Below are 27,273 nucleotides of genomic sequence, written 5' to 3' on the forward strand. Positions count from 1 at the left end.
CTTGATCTGGTGAATTTGCATGTATATAAGCTTATTGATTGTTGATTGATGTTGATATATGTACTAACACTATATGTTGAAGTCATATTGAGTTTTATGTAGTGTGTACGGCTTCTGGGACGTAGGGAGTCGGTGACAGTTCCGTAGTAGGGCAGAGGGAAGCGCTGCTCTCGGAAGAGGCGGAATTGTTGGCCCTGTATGAATGCAGGGGAAAACGTGTAACAGTTGAAGTTGCGCGTCGCATTGTCTGGGTTTGATTCGGTAGCATCGCTGTGTGTTGCCGTTAGAAACGTATTCTCTGTGTGCGAGAAGTGTGTATTATAGCGAAGGTTATCTGTGAAGTTCTGGTCTTAGGTATCAGGGATCCTTTTGGGATTTCCAATAACGCTTATCACTAGGAAGGTAATAGGTATTCTCTGAGCTTGTTTGAAGGACAGAGCAGAGGTAAGCGCTGCTTTGTTAACGTATGATATAATTCTGTAGTAGGACAGACTGTTCGCTGTTCTCGGGAAAAACAGGATTCTGTGTGAATGTACTACATTTTCCGGTGTGAAAGTGCGTGAATGAGAAGGCATTCTGGTTAGTTGTGAAACTCTTAGGAGCATTCCGGAGTAAACAGTTAATTGATGCTTGTTAGAAGGGTAGAGTAGAGGGATGTGCTACTTTATCAACGGAAGTAACGATTCTGTAGTGGGGCAGAGGTAAGCGCTGCTCTCGGGAAAGGCAGAATTCTCGTGGGAAAGGTCTTTTTGCTATTCTGTGGTTAGCGAAGCAGACAATGGAGATGTTTGTATGTTGTAACTAACAAGACTCGTAGAAATTGAAACAAAGTCTACCGAGTAGTTTTGTAAAGGAGGGGTAGACGGGAGACAGGAGACTGGAGCAGAAGCTGCTGCAGCGACTGCTGACGTCGATTGGACAGTGGATTAGAACAGAGTAAACGCTCCAGGAATGGTGCGTTAGTGTGAGTCGCACTGAGATTCGTGGACTGAGACAGTGACGTAAACGCTCCAGGATTGGTGCTTTAGTGTGAGTTGCGCTGAGATTCGTGGACTGAGACAGTGACGTAGACGCTCCGGATTGGTGTGTTAGTGTGAGCCGCGCTGCAATTGGACAGGACATCATACAGTTGTAGAAAAGACTAAGGGTTGCGGAAAACAAGAAAATGTATTACCACAATGGAGAGAAGAAAAAGAAATCCTTGTTCAGTAAGGTTAAGACCTGGTTTGACAAGGATAAGGATATTGTAACTAGGGAAGGAGAGTTACTTCCTCCGACGAGAACCCCTGCATCCTTCATGGTTGTGAAATATGGGTATCATACTTGTATTTGGTTAGACAACTGGGCAAAGTATACTAAGGAGGATGGAGTTTTAGCTTTCCCGGAACATGGCTCATTTAATCTGGCCGTGTTAAGAAATTTACGGGAGAAGATGTTAAATCTAGGCCGACGCAGTTCGAGGCATTGGTGGAATGGGAAGATGAAGTGCATGAACGAGAAAAGCAGAGGAGTGGAGGTAACTACCGATATATGTTCGGGAGAAAGTATAATCGTGAAACTCATCATGATCGAATGAGGAGATGGCGAGATGCCAGTATGACTGAGGGATTATATCCTGTAAGAACTGCCGTGGAAACAGAAGGGAGAAAATGTACAGACAAAGTACATAATGTGGAAACAAGGAGGTATGGGGCAAATGAGTCTGAAGACGATGTCTTAGATGACTTGTTCTATAAAAGACCACCCCCATATAGACGAGAACCAGAAGTAGGAACACCAGTTACCCCAATGAGAGACACCCTGCGGATCATAAAGACGGAAGTTATGACCCCTGAATTGAAAAGCAATAACTCTTTTGCAGAGAGAGAGAGAGAAAGGGAGAATGAAATTGAGGATGAAAAGACAAAAGAACTAGCAAGAACCACATTAGAATTGACAGAGAAAATCAGAGAACTGACTAAAAATCTAGAAGCTGTTACGGTGCCTGTAACCATAGGTCCGGTTATTCCTATTTTTGATAAGCAGAGGACGGGTGAAAGTGGTTTAACGGTTCCGTATGTGGGTAACAGATTGGTTGTTCCTCCAGAACAGTCAGAAATGAGAACGAGAGAGAATCAGTGGAGATCAGGAGAAAATCAGTGGAGACATACCATATGTGGTGGAGAATTGAATGTACAGTCTAACTCAGGTTTAAATGCTGGTTGTGTGGAAGGGACCAGTATGATGGGAGGATCGATTCTAGAACCACAAAGAGTGACAGAACCAGTGAGTACAGAAAAATCTGCGGGAATAACAGCTGAGAATTTGAATGACTGGCTGAGAGTTTTGCAAAGGAAGGAAAAGGATTCCCAGGCAATTGATGTAGCTAGACTACGTATAGAATTGGAGGATAGTGGGAACAATTCCTACAGAAACACTGAAAGATCATCACGATGGGGAACTATTATTCATGTGTAAGAGTATCACATGGAGAGCAAAGAACACACATGACAGGTTGAAAGGTATAGCCAGTGAAATGGGAATTGACATTGACAAGGTAAAAGCTTTACAAAGGCCTTACCGAGTGGATTTTACAGATAAGGGCATCGAGAATCTGAATGATGTTGGCCGAACAGGGCAGATTAAGGAAATGATTGGATTGCTGCGAAAATGGGGAGATGTAGAAAAATGGAAGGATAGATGGTATAGAAAACGAGAAGATGCAGTGGATAGGACTTATTCAACATTCCCCATGAGAGAAAAAGAGAAAGCAGAGGCAGCTTATCCCATGAGAGAGATTCCAGGAGGATGATATGTACATGTCCCATGGACCAGACAGGATATTTTGTCATTTACGAATGATTTCCCTCGACTGAGAGAGAAGCCCGTCGAGTGGTATAGGCAGGTTGACAGATTTGTGAAATTGTCAAAAGTACTGTGGATTGACCTGAATAGTCTGTTTGATATAATTGTACCAGCAGACTTGTGGGCAGAGTGTAAGATAGTCATAGACTGGCCCACTAAAGAATATCCGAGAGATCCCAAGACAGGAGCTCCAGACCCGGAGGTAATGAAAAAGTATGAGCAGGTCATGGTGTTCCTGAAGAATAAGGTACCTCCCAAAGAAACAGATTGGGTTAAAATAGACCGAACACATCAAGAAGCGAAAGAATCAGTCCATGCCTATTATGAAAGACTAATATTGGCTTTCAAACAGTTCAGTGGAGATGAACATCTGGGTGACAAGGATCTGAGCCATTTTGTATATAGATTTGTGTATGGCTTGCGACCTGAAATCAGTGAAATGATAAGGGAGCATACCGTAGACTGGCAGAGTAAAAAGATTGATGAGATCCTGAGACATGCAAAATACTTCAGTGATGAGATTGAGGCAAAGCAAAGAAAACTGAAGGAAAAGGCAATGTGGGCACAGGTGAAAGTTGCAGAAAGACTGGAAGCACAGTTGGTTGAACAAGCAAATAATCCAGGAAATAAACCCAGATATGGTCCAGGAAAAGGAAAGGGCAATATTGAGGAAGCAAAGAAAAGGTTTCCGTGTCACAACTGCGGAAAATTAGGGCACTGGATATCCGAGTGTAAGAATCCACCGTCTGCTAATAATGACAATTCATCATTGAATTCACAGGTGCAGAACGAGGGGTGTAATCACCAGCAGCAACAGAATAAAGCTGTTAAGCAGCAGAATCGGGAGCCAAAACCACCCTTGCCGCAAAACAGAGGATCCCAGAAGTACAGCCAGGATTCTGGATTCTACAACGAAGAGCAGGTAAACAAGCCAAAACGTGCAAATGCTGTGTCACAATATTGGCTAAGGAATGAGGGAAGTGATTCTGAAGGGGACTTCTGACGGTGCCGAAGAGAGGAGGAAGAGTGCATACTTGGAGCAACTCTAGAAATAGATCAGGATGACCATTTGTTGATGGGAAAATCAATGGTGAAAGTGTTACTTTTCTAGTTGACACAGGAGCTACGAGATCGACTGTCAGGTCAGCTGATATAAAGAATCTTCCTCTCCCGGACGAAGCAATCCAAGTGGTTGGTGTATCCAACACACAGATTAAGACCCATCTTACTGAACCAGTAAGGGTTAGGATAGGGAAATTTTCAGACATGCACCGGTTCGTGGTGTGTGACACCAGTCCAGTAAACTTGTTAGGTAGGGATTTATTGTGCAAAATGAATTGCACAATCTTTTGTACTCCAGATGGAATAGCCTTTGAGACACCAGATGAGGATGTCCTGTACAGAATGACCCTAGATAATAGGGAAAGTGAGGCTATTGGAACATATGCTGTGTTCAATCCAGATGAATTACCCCCAGAATTGAAACAGACTGTAAAAGCAGCAGTTTGGGATTTTACTGGAGAAGATGTGGGTCTGATGAGAAATGTAGATCCAGTAAAAATTACTGTAAAGGATGGAATAGTTTACCCTAACATCCCACAATACAGACTGACACCAGAAATAATTGAAGGAATAACACCCATAATTGATAAAATGATCCAGCAGGGGGTGTTAAGGGAGATACTGAGCAGCCCATGTAATTCACCTATAATGGGACTGAAGAAACCTAATGGGAAGTTCAGAATAGTACAGGATTTGAGAAAGATCAACAAAACTGTTGTATCATGCTGTCCCATTGTGCCAAATCCGTCAGTGATTTTGTATCAGATTCCCCATGATGCAGAATGGTACACAGTAATTGATTTGTGCTATGCTTTCTTTTCAATCCCGTTGCATCATGACAGCCAGCCGATTTTTGCATTTCGGTTTGGACAGCGAATTTTGGCATGGTGCCGAATTCCACAGGGGTATACAGAGAGCCCTTCGATATTTAATCAATTGCTGAAGAAATCTCTGGAAAGTTTGACAATGCCAGAAATTTCAGTTTTGGTCCAGTATATTGATGACCTGCTTGAGGCATCAAAAACACGTGAAGCTTGTGAAGTAGACACCATTGATTTACTGAATCACTTGGCTGATGGAGGATTAAAAGTATCTCCAGCAAAATTGCAATTCTGCAAGAGAGAAGTCCAATATTTGGGACATAATATTGAGAAAGGCCTGAGGAAAGTGACCATTGACAGGATCAAAATCATCAGAGGAATGAGAGCCCCAATGACACAGAGAGAAGTAAGAATGTTTCTGGGAATGGTTGGTTATTGTCGTCAGTGGATAAGTAACTTTTCTTTGATAGCAAATTGACTAAAAGTGAGGTAAAAGACCCATTGGAATTAAACCCAGAAGAAATGGCAGCATTCAAAGAATTAAAGAACAGGTTATGTGAAGCCCCTGCCCTAGGAATGCCAGATTATGAAAAAGAATTTGAGCTGTACTGCAGTGAGAGGAATGGACGTGCACTTTCAGTGTTAATCCAGAAACATGGACGTCTGAGGAGACCAATTGCGTACTTCTCATCAACACTTGACCCAGTAGCTGTGGGTTTACCAGGTTGCCTGACAGCAGTAGCTGCTACATGCAGAAGTCTGGAACAAAGTGAGGGTATAATAATGGGATATCCTGCACGGGTATTCGTACCTCATGATGTGGCAATCCTTTTAACAAGGAGCCGGACACAGTTTATGTCTCATAGTCGGCTGACTAAATATGAGAAAGTCATTCTTGGAGCATCAAGTGTGACTCTGGAGAGATGTGTGAATGTGAATCCAGCAACTTTGTTGCCAGATGCTGAGAATGTGAGTGTGAGAGATGATGTTGATCATGATTGCCTGGATGTGCTTGACTACTGTACAAAACCAAGACCAGACATAAGAGATCTGCCACTGCCTGAGAGTGATCATGTGTTGTTTGTGGATGGCTCTTGTCTGAGAACGGATGAAGGAATGCTGAGTGCTGCATATGCTGTGTGTACAGTTTCAGGAGTTGTGGAAGCGTCACCTCTGAAAGGAGTTAAATCCGCTCAAGTGGCAGAATTGGTGGCACTGACGAAAGCTTGCAAGATTGGAAGAAATGTGAGAGTGACTGTAATGACTGACAGCCAGTATGGTTTCGGAGTTGTCCATGATTTTGGCCAGCTATGGCTACAAAGAGGTTTCCTGACCTCAAGTGGAACTCCCATAAAGAATGCTGAGGTGGTTGGAAAATTGCTTGAGGCGATACAGCTGCCCAAAGAACTAGAAGTTGTAAAATGTGCTGCTCATAGTCAAGGTGATGATTTTGTCACCCTTTGGAATAAATTTGCCAATGACATAGCACAGTATTGTGCAAGGAATAATCATTCCATTAACAGGGGGAAAGAGAAGAAAATGTCTTCTTGTTCCTTAATGTTTACTAATGTGATGGGAACATGGGAGGAAGTGAGGCAGTTGCAGGATGAAGCAGGAGATGAGGAAATGAAAGATTGGGTAAAAGCAGGTTGTGCACCAAGGGAAAAAGACCATGTGTGGGTCTATAGGGATGGAAGACCAGTCATGCCAAATGCCATGCTGTCAACAATAGTAGAGAAAAGAACAAGGGGACCCGTTCTGGTAGCCTAGGGACCTCGGGTAATAACTTATTTTAAAGAACAAAGGTCCTTGGCATAAGAGGAGATAGTTTAAATGTTTCAACATAGACTACAATGAGCACTATGGAGGTTCTTCCAATGTCCAGCCGGACAGAGGAATATTTATTCAAGTAAGATAACAGGATGGACAAAATACAAGGCACAACAGAGATGGCGAACGGCACAGTCCTGTACCGAGCGTTTGAAAAGAAGGTATAGGGAGTATAGACACAAGAAGGAAACAGCAGGCAAAAAAGGGGGGAAGAGCAAAAGGCGGCTTACATTTACATAATAATACTGTGTAAGCTCAAACCAACAAACAACGCACTCATTTTGTCACAATGGTTGAATAGTGGTGTTTGCTACAAAGGTCGACGTTTCGATCCCTAGCTCTCAATACTATGGGATCATCATCAGGACTAGAAAATGAACTGTTGCCTGATAGATAGTGTCAAGGAGCCTGTAGGGTAGTAAGACAGGAAACAAAGAAACAACAAAAAATGATAAATAAACAATAAAGCCAGTCCGCCTTACTTTGAGCATATCTAGTCAGGAGACCGTTGGAGGGGTGTAACAATTCGCTACGTGAAGAGGGTGAGTGCGTGTGAATGTGATGGTACACATGCGGAAGGAAATGGCAGCGTTGTTGGGTGCAGTGGCGCACATAGTGAAGACACGACCGAGGAGGTCAATGACGGTGAGGGAGCAACAAGAGACGTGAAGAGTGCCCGTAGGGATCAGTGAGAAAGGATGTTAACGATGCGTGACCCAATAAGGAAGGAAGTTGCGACCAGAAAATGATGTATGTCATACCGAGAGAAACGAGGGTAAAACCACTAATGGTGGAACGAAAGGGGGTGGCGCAGTGCTGTTGGGAGCGAGTTGGTGCTGACGAGGAGGGATCCGTGTGAATTAAATGGACACGGCTCAAGTATGAAGGGGTGGTCTGTGCTAACCTGGGAAGCAGCTCGGAGTGGACCTGGGAAAGCTCGGTGGGTGCCAGGAGCAGCTCAATGGGTGCCTGGAGCTCGTCGGCAGTAAGCGAAAGCCCCACGAGGGCGTCTGGATGCTGAAATGGAGGAGTGAAGAAGGGGTGAGCCTGGTAAGGGCGTGGTCCGTAGGATAATGAGACCAGGGAGGTGTTTACCTTGATCGTAGTCCACAGTTGGTCGTATTGTGGGACAGTGGGCGACGGATGAACCAAGCGTTCAGGAGGGCTGGAGCTGGGGAAGGCAAGGAAAGTGTTGGCGGGACCCCAACCAATTTCGGCTAGTAAGTTCCGGGGCCGTCATAAGAACGGGCTTACCTTGTAGATACAAACAGGGCGCAAGGGGCCAGAACCGAGTGTTCAATGGCCAGAGGTAGAGAGTATATGCAGCGGATAGGGCTGCCAGACAGCGCGGGACCGGAGCTGGGAGAAAATGAATTTAGAGTGATTACAGGGAGGAGCACACAATTTGCGCTCTAGCGGATGGCGTGTGGAGCAAGGCTTACCTCTCGATGAGTAGCTGGCGGCCGGAGGAAGCAAGGATCTGCTTTTCCGTTCGGCGTGATAGCAAAGGGCAAGCGGGACTGTGGGTGTTTTAAGGCGGGCCAGGGGGGTGGGCGAAATCGAGGGAGGACTAAGAAAGGGATCGAGAAAGGCCGGGGGCCATGATGGAATGGGAAGGAAAGGTGGTGAGGGGCTATGTGAGCATGCTTTTCGGAATAGCGAATTGTCACTGGAAGTTGATAGCTTGAACCAGTTGGAGAAAAGCCATAGAGCAAAGGAACACATAAAAGGTAATCACAGTTTACCTAGAGGTTAATTATAGCAATTGTCAACGGTCGGGTGCAATAGGGTTGCGGGGGGGAAAAAAGACAGCTGAACATTGTTTGCATGAATTTACGTTTTAGGTTTAGGCATGGAGTTCCAACAACGATAGTCAGGCTATCTTAGAGTGACTGGGGCGAGGAAAACAGGTGTTTCACAAATTGCACTTGATTACAGTAAGGATGTCCAGTCTTCTGTCCTATTGAGTCCGGTGTTGATGGAGTTAAACAGAATGATTGTCTTTAGTTCCTCTCTGTTTAAAAGTTGCGCCATATTGCCACCTCTTGGAGGCAACTTCAGTGATTTGAGTACAGTCCAGCGCAAATCATCTTCATTGTGATTGGCCTCAGTGAAATGTTCGACCAGGGGGGCGTTCTGTGTCTTGCATCGGATACGGCTTCTGTGCTGACAGATTCTGGTCTTGATTCTTTGGGTGGTCTGTCCAATGTATATTTTCAAACAAGGGCATTGGATAAGGTAGATGACATTGCAGGAATTACAATTTGTGAAAGCTTGACAATGCACTGTAATGTTATCAAATGTGAAACTTTTTCCTTCAATGGTGAACACACAGACATTGCAAGAGCCGCATTTTGAATGACCAATGATGGGGGACAGACTCCAACTGGCAAGGAGAGAAGTATTGGGAGCGACAGGTAGTGCAGCCCTGACCAGATGGTCCTTCAGATTCTTGCTTTTTTTGAAGGCGAATAGTGGTTTATCAATAGTGAGATTCCCTGCATTTAGAATGGGCCAGTGGTGCAGTATCGCTTTTCTCAATTTGTTGGATACCAGAGAGAAAGTGGTCACACAGGCAATTCTCTGCAGTTCTTTTTTAGGTTTAGGAGTCAAAAGCACCTCCCGGGGACAATACCAGGCTCTTTTTGAAGCATTTTTTACGATTCTTTTTGGGTAGCCTCTGTCTTTTAGTTTGGACGCCAAAACAGCTGATTCTCTGAAATAGTCAGCCCTACAGGAGCAATTTCTCCTTATTCTCAAAAATTGAGAGTACGGCAATGAATCCCTTAGAGCCCTAGGGTGATTGCTGGTGTAATTTAAAAGGGTGTTGCGTTCTGTGGGCTTGCGGAAGAGGCGTGTGAGTAGTTCACCATTGTCATGAAAAATCGTAAGGTCTAAAAATGCTATGGAGGCGGTGTCAGTGGTGGTGGTAAAAGATAAACCAGAGCAGTTGTTGTTCAACCAATGTAAAAATTGGCGTAGAACATCGACGTGTTGTCTCCAAATGATGAAGATGTCGTCGATGTATCTACGCCAAAACACGATGCCTGGGAAGAACGGATTGGAGGCAGTCAGAATGACATTAGTCTCTAGTTGGTCCATGAAGAGTATTGCCAGATTTGGGGCAAAAATAGCCCCCATTGACGTGCCTTTGATTTGCTGATAGAAGGTGTTATTGAAGCTGAAAAAATTACGGGTTAAGCAAAGTTCAAGAAGCTGTAGTATGAAATTGCTGGGGACAGCATGTGGGCGTGGACGTGAATCTAGTGTTCTTTGGATTACTAGAAGGGCAGCAGTCTGAGGGATATTAGTGTACAATGACTCAACATCCATGGTACACAGAGTTTCAGTCAAAGGATCGAATGGATGATGCTCAATCATGTTAATCATTGCCATCGAGTCTCGGACAAAACATTGAGTGGTGGGGATAAAGTCTTTAATGAAGAAATCTACATAAGACCCCAGTGGTTCTAAGATTGAGCCGCAGGCAGAAACAATGGGACGGCCTGGAGGGTTTGAAATATTTTTGTGGACCTTGGGGAGCGTGTATATAACGGGTGTACGTGCTGACTTGACATTGAGAAAATTAAACTCCTTTTTTGAAAGGAAGCCAGCATGGAGACCCTCTGTGGTTGTCTTGAGGATCAAACCCTGAATCTCTTTAGTGGGATTCGATGCTAACTTCAGGTAGTGTTCTGTGTTGTCAAGTTGGCGTTGGATCTCCGATATGTACGCTGTTTTTTCCTGGAGCACTATTCCACCACCTTTATCTGCACTTTTGATTATCAAGGAGTCGGTGTTCTTTAACTGGGTGATAGCTTGTTTCTCTTTGCGTGTAATGTTAAATGGGATGAACCTTTTGTTATTCTGTAGATTAGAGAGATCTTTCAATAACATTTTCTCAAAGGTGATTACCTCTGGGGGTACCATACTGGCTGATGGTGAGAAAGTGGATGGGGGCCGGAAGGGAGTATTGGCCACTTGATCTGGCATAGGGTGCAGTTGGAAAAATGCTTGTAGGCGGATGCGCCGGAAAAATCTGAGAAGCTCGGTTTGTAGGTCCATGAAATTGGGTGGAATTGTAGGAACAAAGGATAAACCTTTTTTAAGGAGAGAGAGTTCGTCGGGGGTCAATGAGTGAGAAGAGAGATTGAAGATGGGAATCACGTCAGTATGTTGGTTGGCAGAAGTATCTGTCATTACCATTGGTAAAAATTGTTGCGTGTGCGTCTCTCTCCCGGTGGATTGTAACACCGCTGAGTTTTCTTCACTCTGCCTCGTTGGGGTTGATCTTGTTGGCCCCTGGCTAAAAAAGTGTTTTGATTTAAGCCTCCACGTCTGGTGGTACTAGTTCCCTCACCTGGGTCCGAGTTGTCGGATGAATCAGCTGACGTATCTGAAAAGCCTACTAGGTTGTGGCGTCTGTTGTAGCGGCCCCACGGACGGTTGTTTTGATGTGTAGAGTAGGACCTATTAGTGTAGAAGTCTTTTTGCAAGTAAGGGTAGGTAGTCTGAATGTTATAGGTTTTTATGTCTTTCTTTATTTTGTTAGCTTTCTTGTTCTGTTCGATTCTATGGAAATCTGCAACAGTTTTCTCAATCTGTTCCAACAGTTTTTTGGCATCAGAGGTTGCGTTAGAATCTTGAATTTGTTTGAGTATATCTGAGATCTCGGTCTCTAGCTCTTTCAGAGTTTCAGTGGCGATATCTATTCCGAGTACTAGCCAGTGGCGGGAACATGTGGTTCCGATGTAGCTGAAGTTGGAAATATATTTAGGGTTGTCGGTAAAGATCCCAGGGATATTACGTACTTGCAGACCTAGAGGGATGACTTCTGCTTTGAGGTAATCTGTGAGCATGAGGATCATTAATTGTAAACGGACCTGCTTCTTTCTGAGTTTCTCCAATTGATCTGGGACTGAGGAGTTGGAAGGGGTGGGTATTTCGGGGGCATCTGAGAGTAACGATGGACCTGAGCAAAGTTGTTTAATGTAATCATCAGTATACAACGGTGCAAAAGCTGACATACTGTGGTGTAAGGAAGGGGACTCGAAACAAAAATGGAAGGTTAAATTGAAAGACACTCATAAAAACTAGGATGGCCGAACCAAGAGATTGGTGGGGAGGGAATCAAACCCTTGCAATCCAGCGATTGCGCTAAGTGTAGAGAAAAGAACAAGGGGACCCGTTCTGGTAGCCTAGGGACCTCGGGTAATAACTTATTTTAAAGAACAAAGGTCCTTGGCATAAGAGGAGATAGTTTAAATGTTTCAACATAGACTACAATGAGCACTATGGAGGTTCTTCCAATGTCCAGCCGGACAGAGGAATATTTATTCAAGTAAGATAACAGGATGGACAAAATACAAGGCACAACAGAGATGGCGAACGGCACAGTCCTGTACCGAGCGTTTGAAAAGAAGGTATAGGGAGTATAGACACAAGAAGGAAACAGCAGGCAAAAAAGGGGGGAAGAGCAAAAGGCGGCTTACATTTACATAATAATACTGTGTAAGCTCAAACCAACAAACAACGCACTCATTTTGTCACAATGGTTGAATAGTGGTGTTTGCTACAAAGGTCGACGTTTCGATCCCTAGCTCTCAATACTATGGGATCATCATCAGGACTAGAAAATGAACTGTTGCCTGATAGATAGTGTCAAGGAGCCTGTAGGGTAGTAAGACAGGAAACAAAGAAACAACAAAAAATGATAAATAAACAATAAAGCCAGTCCGCCTTACTTTGAGCATATCTAGTCAGGAGACCGTTGGAGGGGTGTAACAATTCGCTACGTGTAGAGGGTGAGTGCGTGTGAATGTGATGGTACACATGCGGAAGGAAATGGCAGCGTTGTTGGGTGCAGTGGCGCACATAGTGAAGACACGACCGAGGAGGTCAATGACGGTGAGGGAGCAACAAGAGACGTGAAGAGTGCCCGTAGGGATCAGTGAGAAAGGATGTTAACGATGCGTGACCCAATAAGGAAGGAAGTTGCGACCAGAAAATGATGTATGTCATACCGAGAGAAACGAGGGTAAAACCACTAATGGTGGAACGAAAGGGGGTGGCGCAGTGCTGTTGGGAGCGAGTTGGTGCTGACGAGGAGGGATCCGTGTGAATTAAATGGACACGGCTCAAGTATGAAGGGGTGGTCTGTGCTAACCTGGGAAGCAGCTCGGAGTGGACCTGGGAAAGCTCGGTGGGTGCCAGGAGCAGCTCAATGGGTGCCTGGAGCTCGTCGGCAGTAAGCGAAAGCCCCACGAGGGCGTCTGGATGCTGAAATGGAGGAGTGAAGAAGGGGTGAGCCTGGTAAGGGCGTGGTCCGTAGGATAATGAGACCAGGGAGGTGTTTACCTTGATCGTAGTCCACAGTTGGTCGTATTGTGGGACAGTGGGCGACGGATGAACCAAGCGTTCAGGAGGGCTGGAGCTGGGGAAGGCAAGGAAAGTGTTGGCGGGACCCCAACCAATTTCGGCTAGTAAGTTCCGGGGCCGTCATAAGAACGGGCTTACCTTGGAGAAATTGCTCCTGTAGGGCTGACTATTTCAGAGAATCAGCTGTTTTGGCGTCCAAACTAAAAGACAGAGGCTACCCAAAAAGAATCGTAAAAAATGCTTCAAAAAGAGCCTGGTATTGTCCCCGGGAGGTGCTTTTGACTCCTAAACCTAAAAAAGAACTGCAGAGAATTGCCTGTGTGACCACTTTCTCTCTGGTATCCAACAAATTGAGAAAAGCGATACTGCACCACTGGCCCATTCTAAATGCAGGGAATCTCACTATTGATAAACCACTATTCGCCTTCAAAAAAAGCAAGAATCTGAAGGACCATCTGGTCAGGGCTGCACTACCTGTCGCTCCCAATACTTCTCTCCTTGCCAGTTGGGGTCTGTCCCCCATCATTGGTCATTCAAAATGCGGCTCTTGCAATGTCTGTGTGTTCACCATTGAAGGAAAAAGTTTCACATTTGATAACATTACAGTGCATTGTCAAGCTTTCACAAATTGTAATTCCTGCAATGTCATCTACCTTATCCAATGCCCTTGTTTGAAAATATACATTGGACAGACCACCCAAAGAATCAAGACCAGAATCTGTCAGCACAGAAGCCGTATCCGATGCAAGACACAGAACGCCCCCCTGGTCGAACATTTCGCTGAGGCCAATCACAATGAAGATGATTTGCGCTGGACTGTACTCAAATCACTGAAGTTGCCTCCAAGAGGTGGCAATATGGCGCAACTTTTAAACAGAGAGGAACTAAAGACAATCATTCTGTTTAACTCCATCAACACCGGACTCAATAGGACAGAAGACTGGACATCCTTACTGTAATCAAGTGCAATTTGTGAATCACCTGTTTTCCTCGCCCCAGTCACTCTAAGATAGCCTGACTATCGTTGTTGGAACTCCATGCCTAAACCTAAAACGTAAATTCATGCAAACAATGTTCAGCTGTCTTTTTTCCCCCCCGCAACCCTATTGCACCCGACCGTTGACAATTGCTATAATTAACCTCTAGGTAAACTGTGATTACCTTTTATGTGTTCCTTTGCTCTATGGCTTTTCTCCAACTGGTTCAAGCTATCAACTTCCAGTGACAATTCGCTATTCCGAAAAGCATGCTCACATAGCCCCTCACCACCTTTCCTTCCCATTCCATCATGGCCCCCGGCCTTTCTCGATCCCTTTCTTAGTCCTCCCTCGATTTCGCCCACCCCCCTGGCCCGCCTTAAAACACCCACAGTCCCGCTTGCCCTTTGCTATCACGCCGAACGGAAAAGCAGTTCCTTGCTTCCTCCGGCCGCCAGCTACTCATCGAGAGGTAAGCCTTGCTCCACACGCCATCCGCTAGAGCGCAAATTGTGTGCTCCTCCCTGTAATCACTCTAAATTCATTTTCTCCCAGCTCCGGTCCCGCGCTGTCTGGCAGCCCTATCCGCTGCATATACTCTCTACCTCTGGCCATTGAACACTCGGTTCTGGCCCCTTGCGCCCTGTTTGTATCTACAAGGTAAGCCCGTTCTTATGACGGCCCCGGAACTTACTAGCCGAAATTGGTTGGGGTCCCGCCAACACTTTCCTTGCCTTCCCCAGCTCCAGCCCTCCTGAACGCTTGGTTCATCCGTCGCCCACTGTCCCACAATACGACCAACTGTGGACTACGATCAAGGTAAACACCTCCCTGGTCTCATTATCCTACGGACCACGCCCTTACCAGGCTCACCCCTTCTTCACTCCTCCATTTCAGCATCCAGACGCCCTCGTGGGGCTTTCGCTTACTGCCGACGAGCTCCAGGCACCCATTGAGCTGCTCCTGGCACCCACCGAGCTTTCCCAGGTCCACTCCGAGCTGCTTCCCAGGTTAGCACAGACCACCCCTTCATACTTGAGCCGTGTCCATTTAATTCACACGGATCCCTCCTCGTCAGCACCAACTCGCTCCCAACAGCACTGCGCCACCCCCTTTCGTTCCACCATTAGTGGTTTTACCCTCGTTTCTCTCGGTATGACATACATCATTTTCTGGTCGCAACTTCCTTCCTTATTGGGTCACGCATCGTTAACATCCTTTCTCACTGATCCCTACGGGCACTCTTCACGTCTCTTGTTGCTCCCTCACCGTCATTGACCTCCTCGGTCGTGTCTTCACTATGTGCGCCACTGCACCCAACAACGCTGCCATTTCCTTCCGCATGTGTACCATCACATTCACACGCACTCACCCTCTTCACGTAGCGAATTGTTACACCCCTCCAACGGTCTCCTGACTAGATATGCTCAAAGTAAGGCGGACTGGCTTTATTGTTTATTTATCATTTTTTGTTGTTTCTTTGTTTCCTGTCTTACTACCCTACAGGCTCCTTGACACTATCTATCAGGCAACAGTTCATTTTCTAGTCCTGATGATGATCCCATAGTATTGAGAGCTAGGGATCGAAACGTCGACCTTTGTAGCAAACACCACTATTCAACCATTGTGACAAAATGAGTGCGTTGTTTGTTGGTTTGAGCTTACACAGTATTATTATGTAAATGTAAGCCGCCTTTTGCTCTTCCCCCCTTTTTTGCCTGCTGTTTCCTTCTTGTGTCTATACTCCCTATACCTTCTTTTCAAACGCTCGGTACAGGACTGTGCCGTTCGCCATCTCTGTTGTGCCTTGTATTTTGTCCATCCTGTTATCTTACTTGAATAAATATTCCTCTGTCCGGCTGGACATTGGAAGAACCTCCATAGTGCTCATTGTAGTCTATGTTGAAACATTTAAACTATCTCCTCTTATGCCAAGGACCTTTGTTCTTTAAAATATGCTGTCAACAATGGCACGGATGTATCATGGCCAGGGACATCTGGGAAGGGATGCTATGATAAGAGCATTTAAGCAAACCTGGTACAATGCAAAATTTAGGCTAATAGCAGAAAGTATCTGCCAGAGATGCCTGATATGTCAGCAATTCAATCCTGAAAAGAAAACAGTGGTGAGCCTAGGTACAATAGGCAGGGAGGGAGGACCCTTCACCAGAATGCAGGTAGACTTCATTGAAATGCCCCAAGTCAATAGATTGAGGTATGTGCTGGTGGTAATCTGTTTGTTCTCAAGGTGGGTGGAAGCATATCCAACCAGAAGAAATGATGGGATAACAGTGGCCAAGTTGCTGTTAAGAGAATTCATCCCAAGGTATGGGTTCCCAGTGACAATTGAATCAGACAGAGGAGGACACTTTTATAATGAAATCATGGGTTTAATCTGTGAAGCATTAAGTATACAGCAGAAGCTACATTGTGCTTACTGACCAGAGGCTTCTGGTGTGGTTAAACAAATGAATGGTACCATCAAAAACAGAATTGGCAAAATGTGCCTAGCCACAGGAATGAAATGGCCTGATGTCTTGCCTCTAGTCCTGATGACCATTAGGTCTACTCCAGACAGAACAACAGGGTTGAGTCCACATGAAATAATCATGGGACGTGCAATGAGACATGCGTTTGTACCAGTCAACAAGCTGATGACTATAACTGATGACATGATTTTGGATTACTGTAAAAGCCTGGCTGATGCAGTCCATTCTGTGTTTCACCAGGTTGGAGAGGACGCCACCACACTTGAAAAGAAAGCAGCCCATGATCTGAGCCCAGGGGACTGGGTAAGAATAAAAGTCCACAGAAGAAGAAACTGCCTGGTTCCAAGGTGGGGAAGGCCAAGACAAGTCATTCTGACTACAACGACTGCTGTAAAGTGTGCTGGAGTGAAGAATTGGATACATGCGAGTCACACTCTGAGAGTTCCAAATCCAAGTGATGGTACTGGAAAAGAATACTTTGAGGAATCAGATTCCAGTGATGATGCAGACAGTGAAGCAGTAAAAAGAAAAAAGAATCCTGAAAGGGGGGAAAGAGAGTCAGAAGATTCTTTTTTCTCACCAGAAGAAATTCTGAAAAGAACATTGCAAATTCCAGAGACGAGTCCAGATTCTGAAAAAGTGCCTGAAGTCCCAACTAACAGTGAAGAACATAAAAAGAAAGAAAGAAAAGAAAAGAACATTTCCACAGAGGTAACACCTGAATCAAATGAGGAAGTTGGAGAAGTTCCACCTGAGATAATTCTTGAAGAAGAATGGACATAAAAAGATAGAGAGGGACAGATTGCGGAAAAACCCCGAGGAGGTGTAGGGAACATCGACAACAAGCTAGGTGAAGGGACAAGTAGACAGCAAGAAGATTGCATGTCGGAGACCCGAGGAGGGACAGAAGTAGGGAAATCTCAATTGGTGGAAAAATTGTTGATGAACAAGAGGCAATTGAGACAGAATCTGATGAAAGTGAGAATGAGACACATGAAGGTCGAGTTCTGAGAAAGAGAACTTGGATTGGAGAAAGAAACAGTAAAGAGGGAAAACAGAAAAGAAATGCTAAAGGAGATCTTTGGCCCAACAAGATAAAGAGACTGAGATACCGACTGACACGAGTTAACTCTTCGAAAGCAGAGCAGGTGAACGAAGTGTCAAGTCAAAACCAAACGAAAGGAGTGGAAATAAAAGGATCTGAAGAAATTAAAAGAATCAGAAAACAAAACCAGAAGTATAAGTCACCAGAATGGACGTATGTGGCACTGCCTGAAGAAGGAGAAGAGGCAGATAGTCAAGGAAATCCAGAGGAGGCTTTACTGAAAGTGGTTGAAGAAGAAGAAGCTGTTGGAATCCTGAGAGTTATCTTGTCTGACATTGGAGAAGAAACGGATGTTCAGGATCTAATACAGTTTGATGACGATGAGGAAAGAGTGAAGAGTGATGAAAATCCAAATTGAATAAATTCAAAGAGGTCACTTGAAAAGAAAGTGAAGAAGTAAAATTAAGGACTAACAGATTGTAATAATCTAGTGGGTAATTGCTGCCCTAAAAGTTCAGTAGTGGAGTAGAAGAGGCTAAGTCAAAAGACACGGTCAAAGTAACGAGATGGCAACACTGAGAATAATCAAAGTAGATGTACCTTCATGAAAAGATGGTGCAAAATGTGCTGCTGCTGTACAGGATTATTAATGCTACTGTGGAGCGTGCTTGCTCTACTAATTTCTTTCAGAGTTACAATAGACACTTTAGAAGGACACACACAGAATATAACTAACATAGGGAAGAGTTCGCAGAAAGTAGTTCCAACTAGAATTAGCAATGTACATATACACAAGGATAGGTCTATTAATGATTTTTCTAGTAATGTATTTTCGAAATTATTGTATGAATACGTAAAGACAATGGAAGTAAGGGATTGCTATGTCTGTATGCAATTACCTGCATCTGTTTCAGAGGAAGTGACTTACCATCACCTTCCGGCTACGTATGGAATTTCATGTAGTGTGTTAATTAGTATATTTTATCTATTAGGGAAGTTAGATTATAACATGTCTAATAAAGATAATATTCTTGGGCAGTTGCCTATGAATAAAGAACTGAATCCTGCTAAGGAAGCTAACACTTTAGGTGAAATTTTTATTGAAACTAAAGAATTAACATTAGATTATATTTTTTAGAAATAATTTAACCTGCAGTTTGAAGGAAGAGGAGAAAACATTCCTAGACATGGTTGAGAGAAGAAGGTTGAACATGCATAAGAAAGCTGAAGGACATGAGATGAGTGAAACAATGTGGGATATTGAGAAAGAAAAAGAGTTGAGAAATGGGGCCAGTCCAACTTTGGCTCTAGATACACCACAGAAAGGCAAATTATGCATTACCAGGAGGAAATCCCAGTATGATTATTATTTCATAGGGACTAGTGAGTGCCATGACACATACTTTATTGCAACCGGATGGGGATTTAGAGGAGGAGAAGATCCAGTTTTTCCGGGAGTGTATTATATTTGTGGGAACAAGGCTTATTACAGGTTGCCCGACCATTGGTATGGCACATGTTATGTTGGCCTGGTCTTTCCAAAGATTTTTCACATGGATAGAGTAGAAGATGCAGAACAAACTAATCCATTAACACGCTATAGAAGAGAAACATGGACAGAAATTGTAGGAGATATTTTTGGAGCTTTAATTCCAGCAGTGGGAATTTCATTGAATGCATTTGGCATTCGGAAGCTGTCAACAGTGGTGGATCGCTTGTCAACAAGCACCACTGGAGGCTTTCTTTTGGTGAATACTGAAATGGTTGCTTTACGCGCTATGGCAATGCAAAATCGTCTTGCCCTTGACATTCTATTGGCAAAAGAGGGTGGAGTCTGTGGAATGCTGAAAGTTCAACATTGTTGCACTTACATTCCAGACGAAAGCAAAGATCTAAAGGTCTATATCAAAAATATTACTGATTTGCATGAGTAATTAGTACCACTGGAAGCTGAAAGTATCTGGACTAAAATGGCTAACAAGATGAATGCTATTAAGAACTTTACAGCTAAAATAGGTAGTACCATTTTTGGTAAGATATTATTTCCATTAACATGTGTAATTGTTGCATTATTGATTCTTAGATTAGGGTGCCTGTGTTGTAGATATAGAAGAAATAAAAAGAAAATAACAAGAGAAAATGTTAAAAAGAGACAAAAGAAACCAGAAAGAGATCCACAAGAAATAGAATTAGAAGAACTTAGGGAAAGCATGTATATAGAAACAAAAAGAGATGATGAAAGAGAAACAAGAGTTTAGAAAATGAACAAGAAGACATTTTGAATTTCTTCTAAAAGGGGAAATTAAATTGATTTTTTTTTGGGGGGGGGGGGTTTGATTTTTGTGGTGATGATATATCACCAAAGGGGGGATTGCTGGAGCAGGGTTTCCTTTTTAAACCCAAATACCAGTTTCATTTTTGTATGTCATTATTAAAAATACTATTGATTAATAATTAATTACTAGAGATTTGTCGAGTCTTGATTAACCAACCTTATTAACAGAAGAATTACACGTGGGAGTGCAATTGCATGGCTAAAATAATAAGTGAACTAAGTTGGTGAGCAAATTGACTGAATAGATGTTGCTTATGTGATGTTATTATGTTTTGCGCTTTTAATTAATATGCATTAATGGCTTTTGATGTTGCAAATGGCTAGATAAATACATACACATAAGGGTATTAGCAGGGGAATAACACTGTATAGTCATTTCCATGAAGTAATAATGTTTTGTGTCTCTTTCTACTTAAGTTGACCATTGTGGCCTGCTGAAAGATGGCCACCATCTGCAGCCTGCATTCGAGTAGATGTAAAATGAAAAGAGGCTTTGCGCTGACTGCGACCCTGTCCTCTACTTGAACCGAAAAGCCATGTACATGACGACAAATCCAGGACAACTGCCAATTGCCCCTGGAAGTGAACATTTGTTGCGAATGAATAATCCGACCAGATGAATTTATAATGGTCCCACCAATAAGATACTTTATCCAAAAGAGACATCCGTAGAAGTAACGAATTAGCTATGGACTTCTGATTTTCTATTCAGAATTTGAAGTTATCAATACATGGGAAAATTCCTTAATGTATCAAGACGACATCTTTTCCTGCCTAACGGATGTTTGAAAGTTCTGTTTGTAACTTTTTGAATGTAAATTTTAGTATAAATATTAGTAGACTAGAGAGGTCTAGTGCCACTTCTTCCCGAACCAATGATCAGAGGTCCCGATGCTGACGGAGAGGACGGTGACTCTACATGACGGCTAGAAACTTTAACTTTTTGCTGAGGACCGGTTCTGACTTAGAAAACGACTTTTAGCCAGAATAGTTAAATATGGAAAATGATAATCTTGAATTTAATTGGCTTTTCTTACAAATTGATTTAGATAAACAATATTCAGTTTGAATTACTGTGTCGGGTGGTTATTTCATTGTTATGTTTTATTGAATATGCAGAGTGTTTGAATTGTTTTCACCAAATCTATAGCAACTAGTAGGTCGCATCGACCTCAGGGTACATGCAGATTGGTTAAGAGGAGATTGAAAAGTGTTTCCCCTTATTCATGGCACGGATAGAGTGGTAGGATGAATGTTGGTGTAATAGGCCCCACCAGCGTGTGATGTGTGTGTGTGTGCGTGTGACTGCGAAATCACTCCGTTCGTGGAAGTAGAGGGGATTCCGAAGCGCCGATCTGCACCAGAATTACCAGTTGTGGTGGAGGAGTAGAAGATTCTGCAGGAACTTGTGGGAGTGATGTGGAGGTGTAAGATGTGGAGAATGAAAATCCGGTATGAGGGCTCAAAAAACTGGTCTGAATGGAGAGTAAGCTCTGGAGTACTCCAAATCCAATTCTGATGGGAGCCTGCAAGATTTCATGTGTGAAAGCCATCCCGCCATCTTCTGCATTGTAGGATGACGCCTCGGGGTCAAATCATGCCTCAACATCAAAGTTCTTAGTGTCGACAGATGTCTTGACAACGAAGTTCCTCCTCGACGTCTTGTGTGTCCTCGACGTTGAACCAGCCCTTGATTGAGAACAAGTAAGTCCTGTACTTCTTCTCAACTTCAATGTCCTAGACGTCGAACAGAGAAGTCATCTCCAGGAGTCCTCAGAGGGCGGGATAGAGGCACTGCTAGAGGGAACAGTCTCTCCTTGCCCCTCAGATGTCTCTCCAGCCAGGGAATCTTTTTATTTCTTTCTGACTCGACTTGGCCAGGTAGGAACATGTTCTCTCTCTCTAGGTGCAACTGGAGAGAGTCCTGCAGTGATGGTATGTCTTGGGTTCATGTGAATCCGGCAAACAAAGAATACAGATGCTGTGTAGGTATGCTGTTGCCATTTTCCTGCCACAATCTCAGTATTTCGCAAAAAGGGATGGGATTTTGCAATACACAAGATATATTCCATTTCAGTTATACAACAGAAAATACTTCTCACCCAACAGGGCATTGGTTGAATGACTTTAAAAAAAAAATTCGTGACAAATCTGAATGAAAAAGCTAACAAAAGGCAGAGATTTGCCCTAGGATCCTCCCAGCAGAAGCTCAAAAAAATGAGTTGGCTAAACTGCATCTTGCAGGGCATGATGGGACACGAGGTCAGGGTACACTTAAAGGCACAGTGTTCTATTCTCATTGTTCCAATACTGCAGCTTACATAGTTACATTGCCCTATCCTTCCATATCATTAACTTTAAAAGAAAGCAAATGTTTTTAAAGTTACTTTTTATTTTCGGTGGATGTTAAAGGCTATACGTTTTTTTCTTCCCTCTTTTGAAGTAAATTAATGGAATTAGCAATATTGTCTGTCCTAAGGCTATAGAAACGTCATTGTTTTGTCCCATGTAACTCCTGTCCTTTATAAAGTAAGGTGAAGATGCTGTAAAAATATGTGACTTTGAAAGAGGTGCTCCAGGGTTCCCACACGTGGGCAGGATTCAGTGCTTATGATTATCAATGGCGATCCCTGAGAGAGAATTTTTTTCCCAAAAGCATCCGCTTGCAATGATCTTTAAATACACACATATGGACCCCTAATAATAGATTTTTATTTTTGGTAACTAAACAGATTTTTCAGTTAGCAAATTTGAACTTTCTAATTATTATTTAATACTCAAATTTTGCCCACAAATATCGACATTTCATTTTACCAAATTGTAGTTTACACATTTATAACTACTCCATGGACAGGAACTGCTTCACAACCAGCTATGTCACCATCACATGCCAAGGATGTCCATAATATGTCTCCCATTTGCAAGAGGTGCCCCGAATATGCATATAATGCCTTCCAGCTGTCAGGGATGCCCATAAGAAGAAAGGCATTTCCACCCTCTGTCATGTACAACCACTTCATACAAGTGATTGTCACCAGACACGGTGAGTACTCCCCACTAATAAGGAATGCTGATCAGCACGTGCCGGGGTAACCCCAAAATATCAGTAGTACTCACTAGATGTTGTAGATGGTAATCAGATTTCTTGAGTGGCCTTCTCTGGCCATCAGAATTTATGGACATCTGCCACTTGCTAGGATTAATAACAGACATTGGAAAAGCTCACCCTATGACATGGATGTCCACCTTGTGCCAGGGGTTCCCACCAGAAGCCTGAAGTGGCCAATCGATGCCAGCAGTAGCCACCAGATGTGAGCTGATACCAAGGGTGCCCATCATAAGTCAGTGATGATCACCTGATATACTGATGGGCATACGATGCCAGAGTGAGTCACCACGTTTTTCAGTTTTTGCCAATATATAGCGCCCAAATGTCCTGAATAACTACAAATATAAGGCATTCCCACCAGATGTCAGGGGAAGCCACTAGATATCAGGTGTGTCTTTTAATGCCCGATATACCCATCTTCTGCTAGGGATAAGCACTGTAAGTCATAGATGTCCACCATGTGCAGGATGGTCATTTCATACCATGAGTGGCAACCAGATATGTGTGATGACCAGGAGAAGGCAATGAGGGCCATCTTAGGACAGTGGTGGCCACCAGAAGGCAGGAGTATTCACCAGATGCCCACCATATGTCAGCGGTACTATGATGCTCTTCATATAAATCTGCATACAGACATCCATACACACACGTAGATGCATCAACACACCCACCCCATGCACCCACACAGATGTTAACTCACTAAATCACACACGCACAAACCTGCTACACACCCACTTACTCTGTGGAAGCCAGATGCCGGTATTGTCTTTGAAGTACACCCCACTCCCCCAAACTCCCTGGCCGGATCGGCCTACCATAGGAATCTATGATGGGCACCCACACAGCCACATTGCACTGATCTGCACAACCTCTATGACCTCACACGACAGCGAGCTGTAAGCATGACCTCCGACTCTTACGTCAGAGACCAAGTATTCCAGTATTACTCTGGGACACATTTCAGTCCATCATTCCTTTCTTGTGCTCACAGTGCCACTAATTTAGGGGAGCAAAAATATAAGCCAACGATATGCAAATAAATATTGATCTGCCACAATGCTGGGCCACATCTCCTCTGTATGAAAACACAAGTAATCCCACACATGTTGTATAATGTCCAGCTCAAGTCACCCCAACATGCCCAATAATATATGGTATTTTAAATGTGACTCACAGGGGTGATGGCAGCAGAAAATCAACTAATCAGCAGCTCTCAAAACCCCTTGCTACCACCACAGACCTTCCTGCTGCAGTCAAACCTCTCCTCACCTCTCCCAATGACTAATCAAAGTGTGAGATGTGTGTCCCAGAATCACTGGAATGCTCCAGATGTGTCTCATAAATCAAGGCAGGTCACCAAACATAGCAGCATATGCTACAGAGGTCGGCCTCTGAGAGGAGCACATTCTTGACCCAGAGACTAAGCCTCACAGGGCGATAGTCAAACAGTTACTGCAAGAGTCTGAAGGTGCAATATTGGTAATCGCTCCAGGTGTGCTTACCTGTGGTCCTCTAAGTCCCCTCTGCCCAACGGGGCCTTCTGGGCCCTATAAAAGAAACAGTTACAAGAAACAAATTAAGGGTTTATTCTGAGCTAAAGTGTATTTTCTCATTAAATTATCTTTTAAGATTTCACTATATCAGGCATAACAAAAAGATGTTCATGTTTTTTAGCAATGCGCCCTAATTTGTAGCGCTGCATTTTTACATTTCGCTCTCTTTGTATTTAATTTTCTGGGGCACATGTGGTTAATTTTATGACTGTAGTTTATGACAACTATTCACTTTAGAACGCATTCTTCAGTGCCCAAAGCAATATTGCACAATTCATTTTAAAATAATGAGCCGATATTAGAGACGTCAGTGCTGGGTCACTCAGGAACTATCGACTGGAGGGAAAGAGGCTAAACTCAAGCTAGTGAAGAACAACGTTACCACCAGGACATGCTAAATACATGGGCACGGACACATACACACATGGGAACCGCCCTCTGCCAAGTCATATCAGGACACTGTGAAACCACGAGGGACATTCGGGTTTTTGTATACTTTTTGTTCTGAAATGGCTGCCTTCTTGTGTGGATTACTGGTAGTAATAGAGTGACCATGGACAGAGAATGCAATAAGCTGAATGAGAATAGTATAGGACATATGATAAATAAAAGTAAAGGGCACAAATGGCATTTAAGTCACAGCAGATACAACTGACAGACTTGATATTTTGACTTTAAAACAGGACAGAACTGAGAAGGTTATACAACACAACAATGTAAGACTAAAAACAAAAAACAAAAATTAAAATAATTAAAAAAGAGATATAAAATACTACAAATGTTGACATAATTCAGATGTATGGCTTTCCTAAATTCTGTGTTACATGGTCTGGGGATTACCTAGCAGTTGCCTAGTTTACTAAGAGTAAAAAGAAGAAAGTCCTTTGTTGTGTCAAGAGGTAACTCTGCATTTGTTGTGAAAGTAAGTGGTGCCTTCCCCTATGTGACCAAACTTTTTCCTGGTAATGAAGAGTTGGCTGAGGGATGGTGGCTCCTCCAAGGTGGGAAAACTTAAGAAAACTTGAAACATTAATTACATCATAACCATTTATTTGTACCCATATGTGATTTAAGCATCCCATGTTTTAAGACCGTAATTAAAACGAAAAATGATGCCTCTTGGCAAATTTTCAACATATGCTAAAATTATAAATTCACCCACATGTCAACAAAGAAACATATCAAGATATCAGACATTTGTCATGTCATATATGATTTTTCCAAAATATGTTTTCTGCACAGTGTGACTGGTGCTGGTTTATCACCATGTGGTACTGGAAATAGAAGATTTCCTGTTAATACCGAAGTTTTGAGTAATGAAGTATAGCTTCGAATAGAATTACCAAAATGTTGTCTGGTAAACACGTTTATCTGGTTAAACCTAGCGAAACATGTCAACAAAAAACAGCTCATTAATTGAGAAAGTGGTGTGGAAATCCATAGGGGATACCTCAAATTTCCTAGGCAATTTCCCATCCCAAAATTACTGATATCAGTCATTTTCGGTGTAAAATTACTACATTTAAATTTCTGATGAAGACCTCAATAGGAATTACATATTAAAACAATGTTTTGTGAGTTGCCTACATTTATTGGTGCAGAGTTAACAGCAGGCGTTAGTTATAGATAGAGTATATATCTGATGTTAGCAAATACTAAACAGTAATCACAATTTCAAGGTATCACTCTTTATACTTACCTTTTCTCCTTTTACACCTGGTTTTCCACATTCGCCTCTTTCACCCTAACAAAAGAGAACAAGGTATAAAAATATTGAAAACATGCACTGGTATTTACTGATAAAACATTAGTGCCATTGACATCTTCGTTTGTGACACATGGGCCTGGGCTGAAATGATCCCCTCCTAGGGGTCACGGAACATCTTAGATGGCTCCTGGATGAGGGCGGTACAGCAGCACTGATTTAATAGATCCCAGTACAGCTTTTGACACTGTCCCATTCCATTCTCCTGGGAAAGCTAATGTCATTGAGTTTGCAGAGTACTGCACTAGCCTGGATGTCTTTGTTTCTTGAAGACCATTCATTTCAGGTCTTATCAGACAGTGCTAAATCAGAACCACATGCACTTGTTTGTGCCGTTCCCCAGGGGATAGCGTTAAGCCCAATGCGGTTTAACATCTATGTACGTCCCCTTGCACAAGTGGTGAGAGCTGCAGCTTAACTTTGTTCTATTATCAGATGCCAAACAGATCATCTTTGCTTTGTCGTCTGCACAGGGTGATGGCACCAGAACGCTGAACCTATGCAGAACAGGATTTCCACATGGATGGGCACAAACTCACTTACGCTCAACAGCGAGAAGACTGAGGTTATGGTCCTGGGAAAAGATCATCAAATATAGGTTCCTCAGCATTGGCCAGAGGCTCTGGGTAGCCTCCCATATTTTTCACCCAAGGTAAAGAACCTCGGCTTCTGGCTGGATGAGAAGCTTACTATGAAGCTGCAGGTAGCCTCCTCTTGTTTCTTAGTTCTGAGATGGGTAAGAAAGATCATAGGCATAATACCACTCTATGCCCAGAAAACTGATTCAAGCATTAATCCTGTGAAGAATTGATTACAGGAACATCCTATACTTGGGGGCTGAGAAGGCAGATATTTGGCACCTACAAGTAGTTCACAATGCTGCAGTCAGACTGCTCTTATGCCTTTCTAAGCATGCGTCGGTGTCGCATCGTCTTCGGGAGCTTCACTGGCTGATCGCAGACAAACGTATACAGTTCAATGCCTTGTGCTATATGCACAAGTCTAGATTCGGAACTGCACCTCGCTACATATTGGTGGTGTCTTATCAGCCCTTATGCCTGCTTC

At 43.3% G+C, this 27,273-nt stretch overlaps 1 protein-coding gene across 1 annotated transcript in view; it reads right to left on the reverse strand.

Moving 5' to 3' along the window:
- Nucleotides 1-27,273, reverse strand: part of COL28A1 (collagen type XXVIII alpha 1 chain) — a 688,108-nt gene that overhangs the window by 486,153 nt on the left and 174,682 nt on the right. Inside the window, exons 9-10 of the mRNA XM_085630877.1 lie at nucleotides 26,143-26,187; nucleotides 24,393-24,437 (exon numbers count right to left, since the gene is read on the reverse strand). Coding sequence (XP_085487003.1) covers nucleotides 24,393-24,437; nucleotides 26,143-26,187 — 90 coding nt within the window. The remainder of the gene's footprint in view (nucleotides 1-24,392; nucleotides 24,438-26,142; nucleotides 26,188-27,273) is intronic.

Source organism: Triturus cristatus, chromosome 10 (assembly GCF_964204655.1).
Source record: "Triturus cristatus chromosome 10, aTriCri1.1, whole genome shotgun sequence".
Lineage (NCBI taxonomy): Eukaryota > Metazoa > Chordata > Amphibia > Caudata > Salamandridae > Triturus > Triturus cristatus.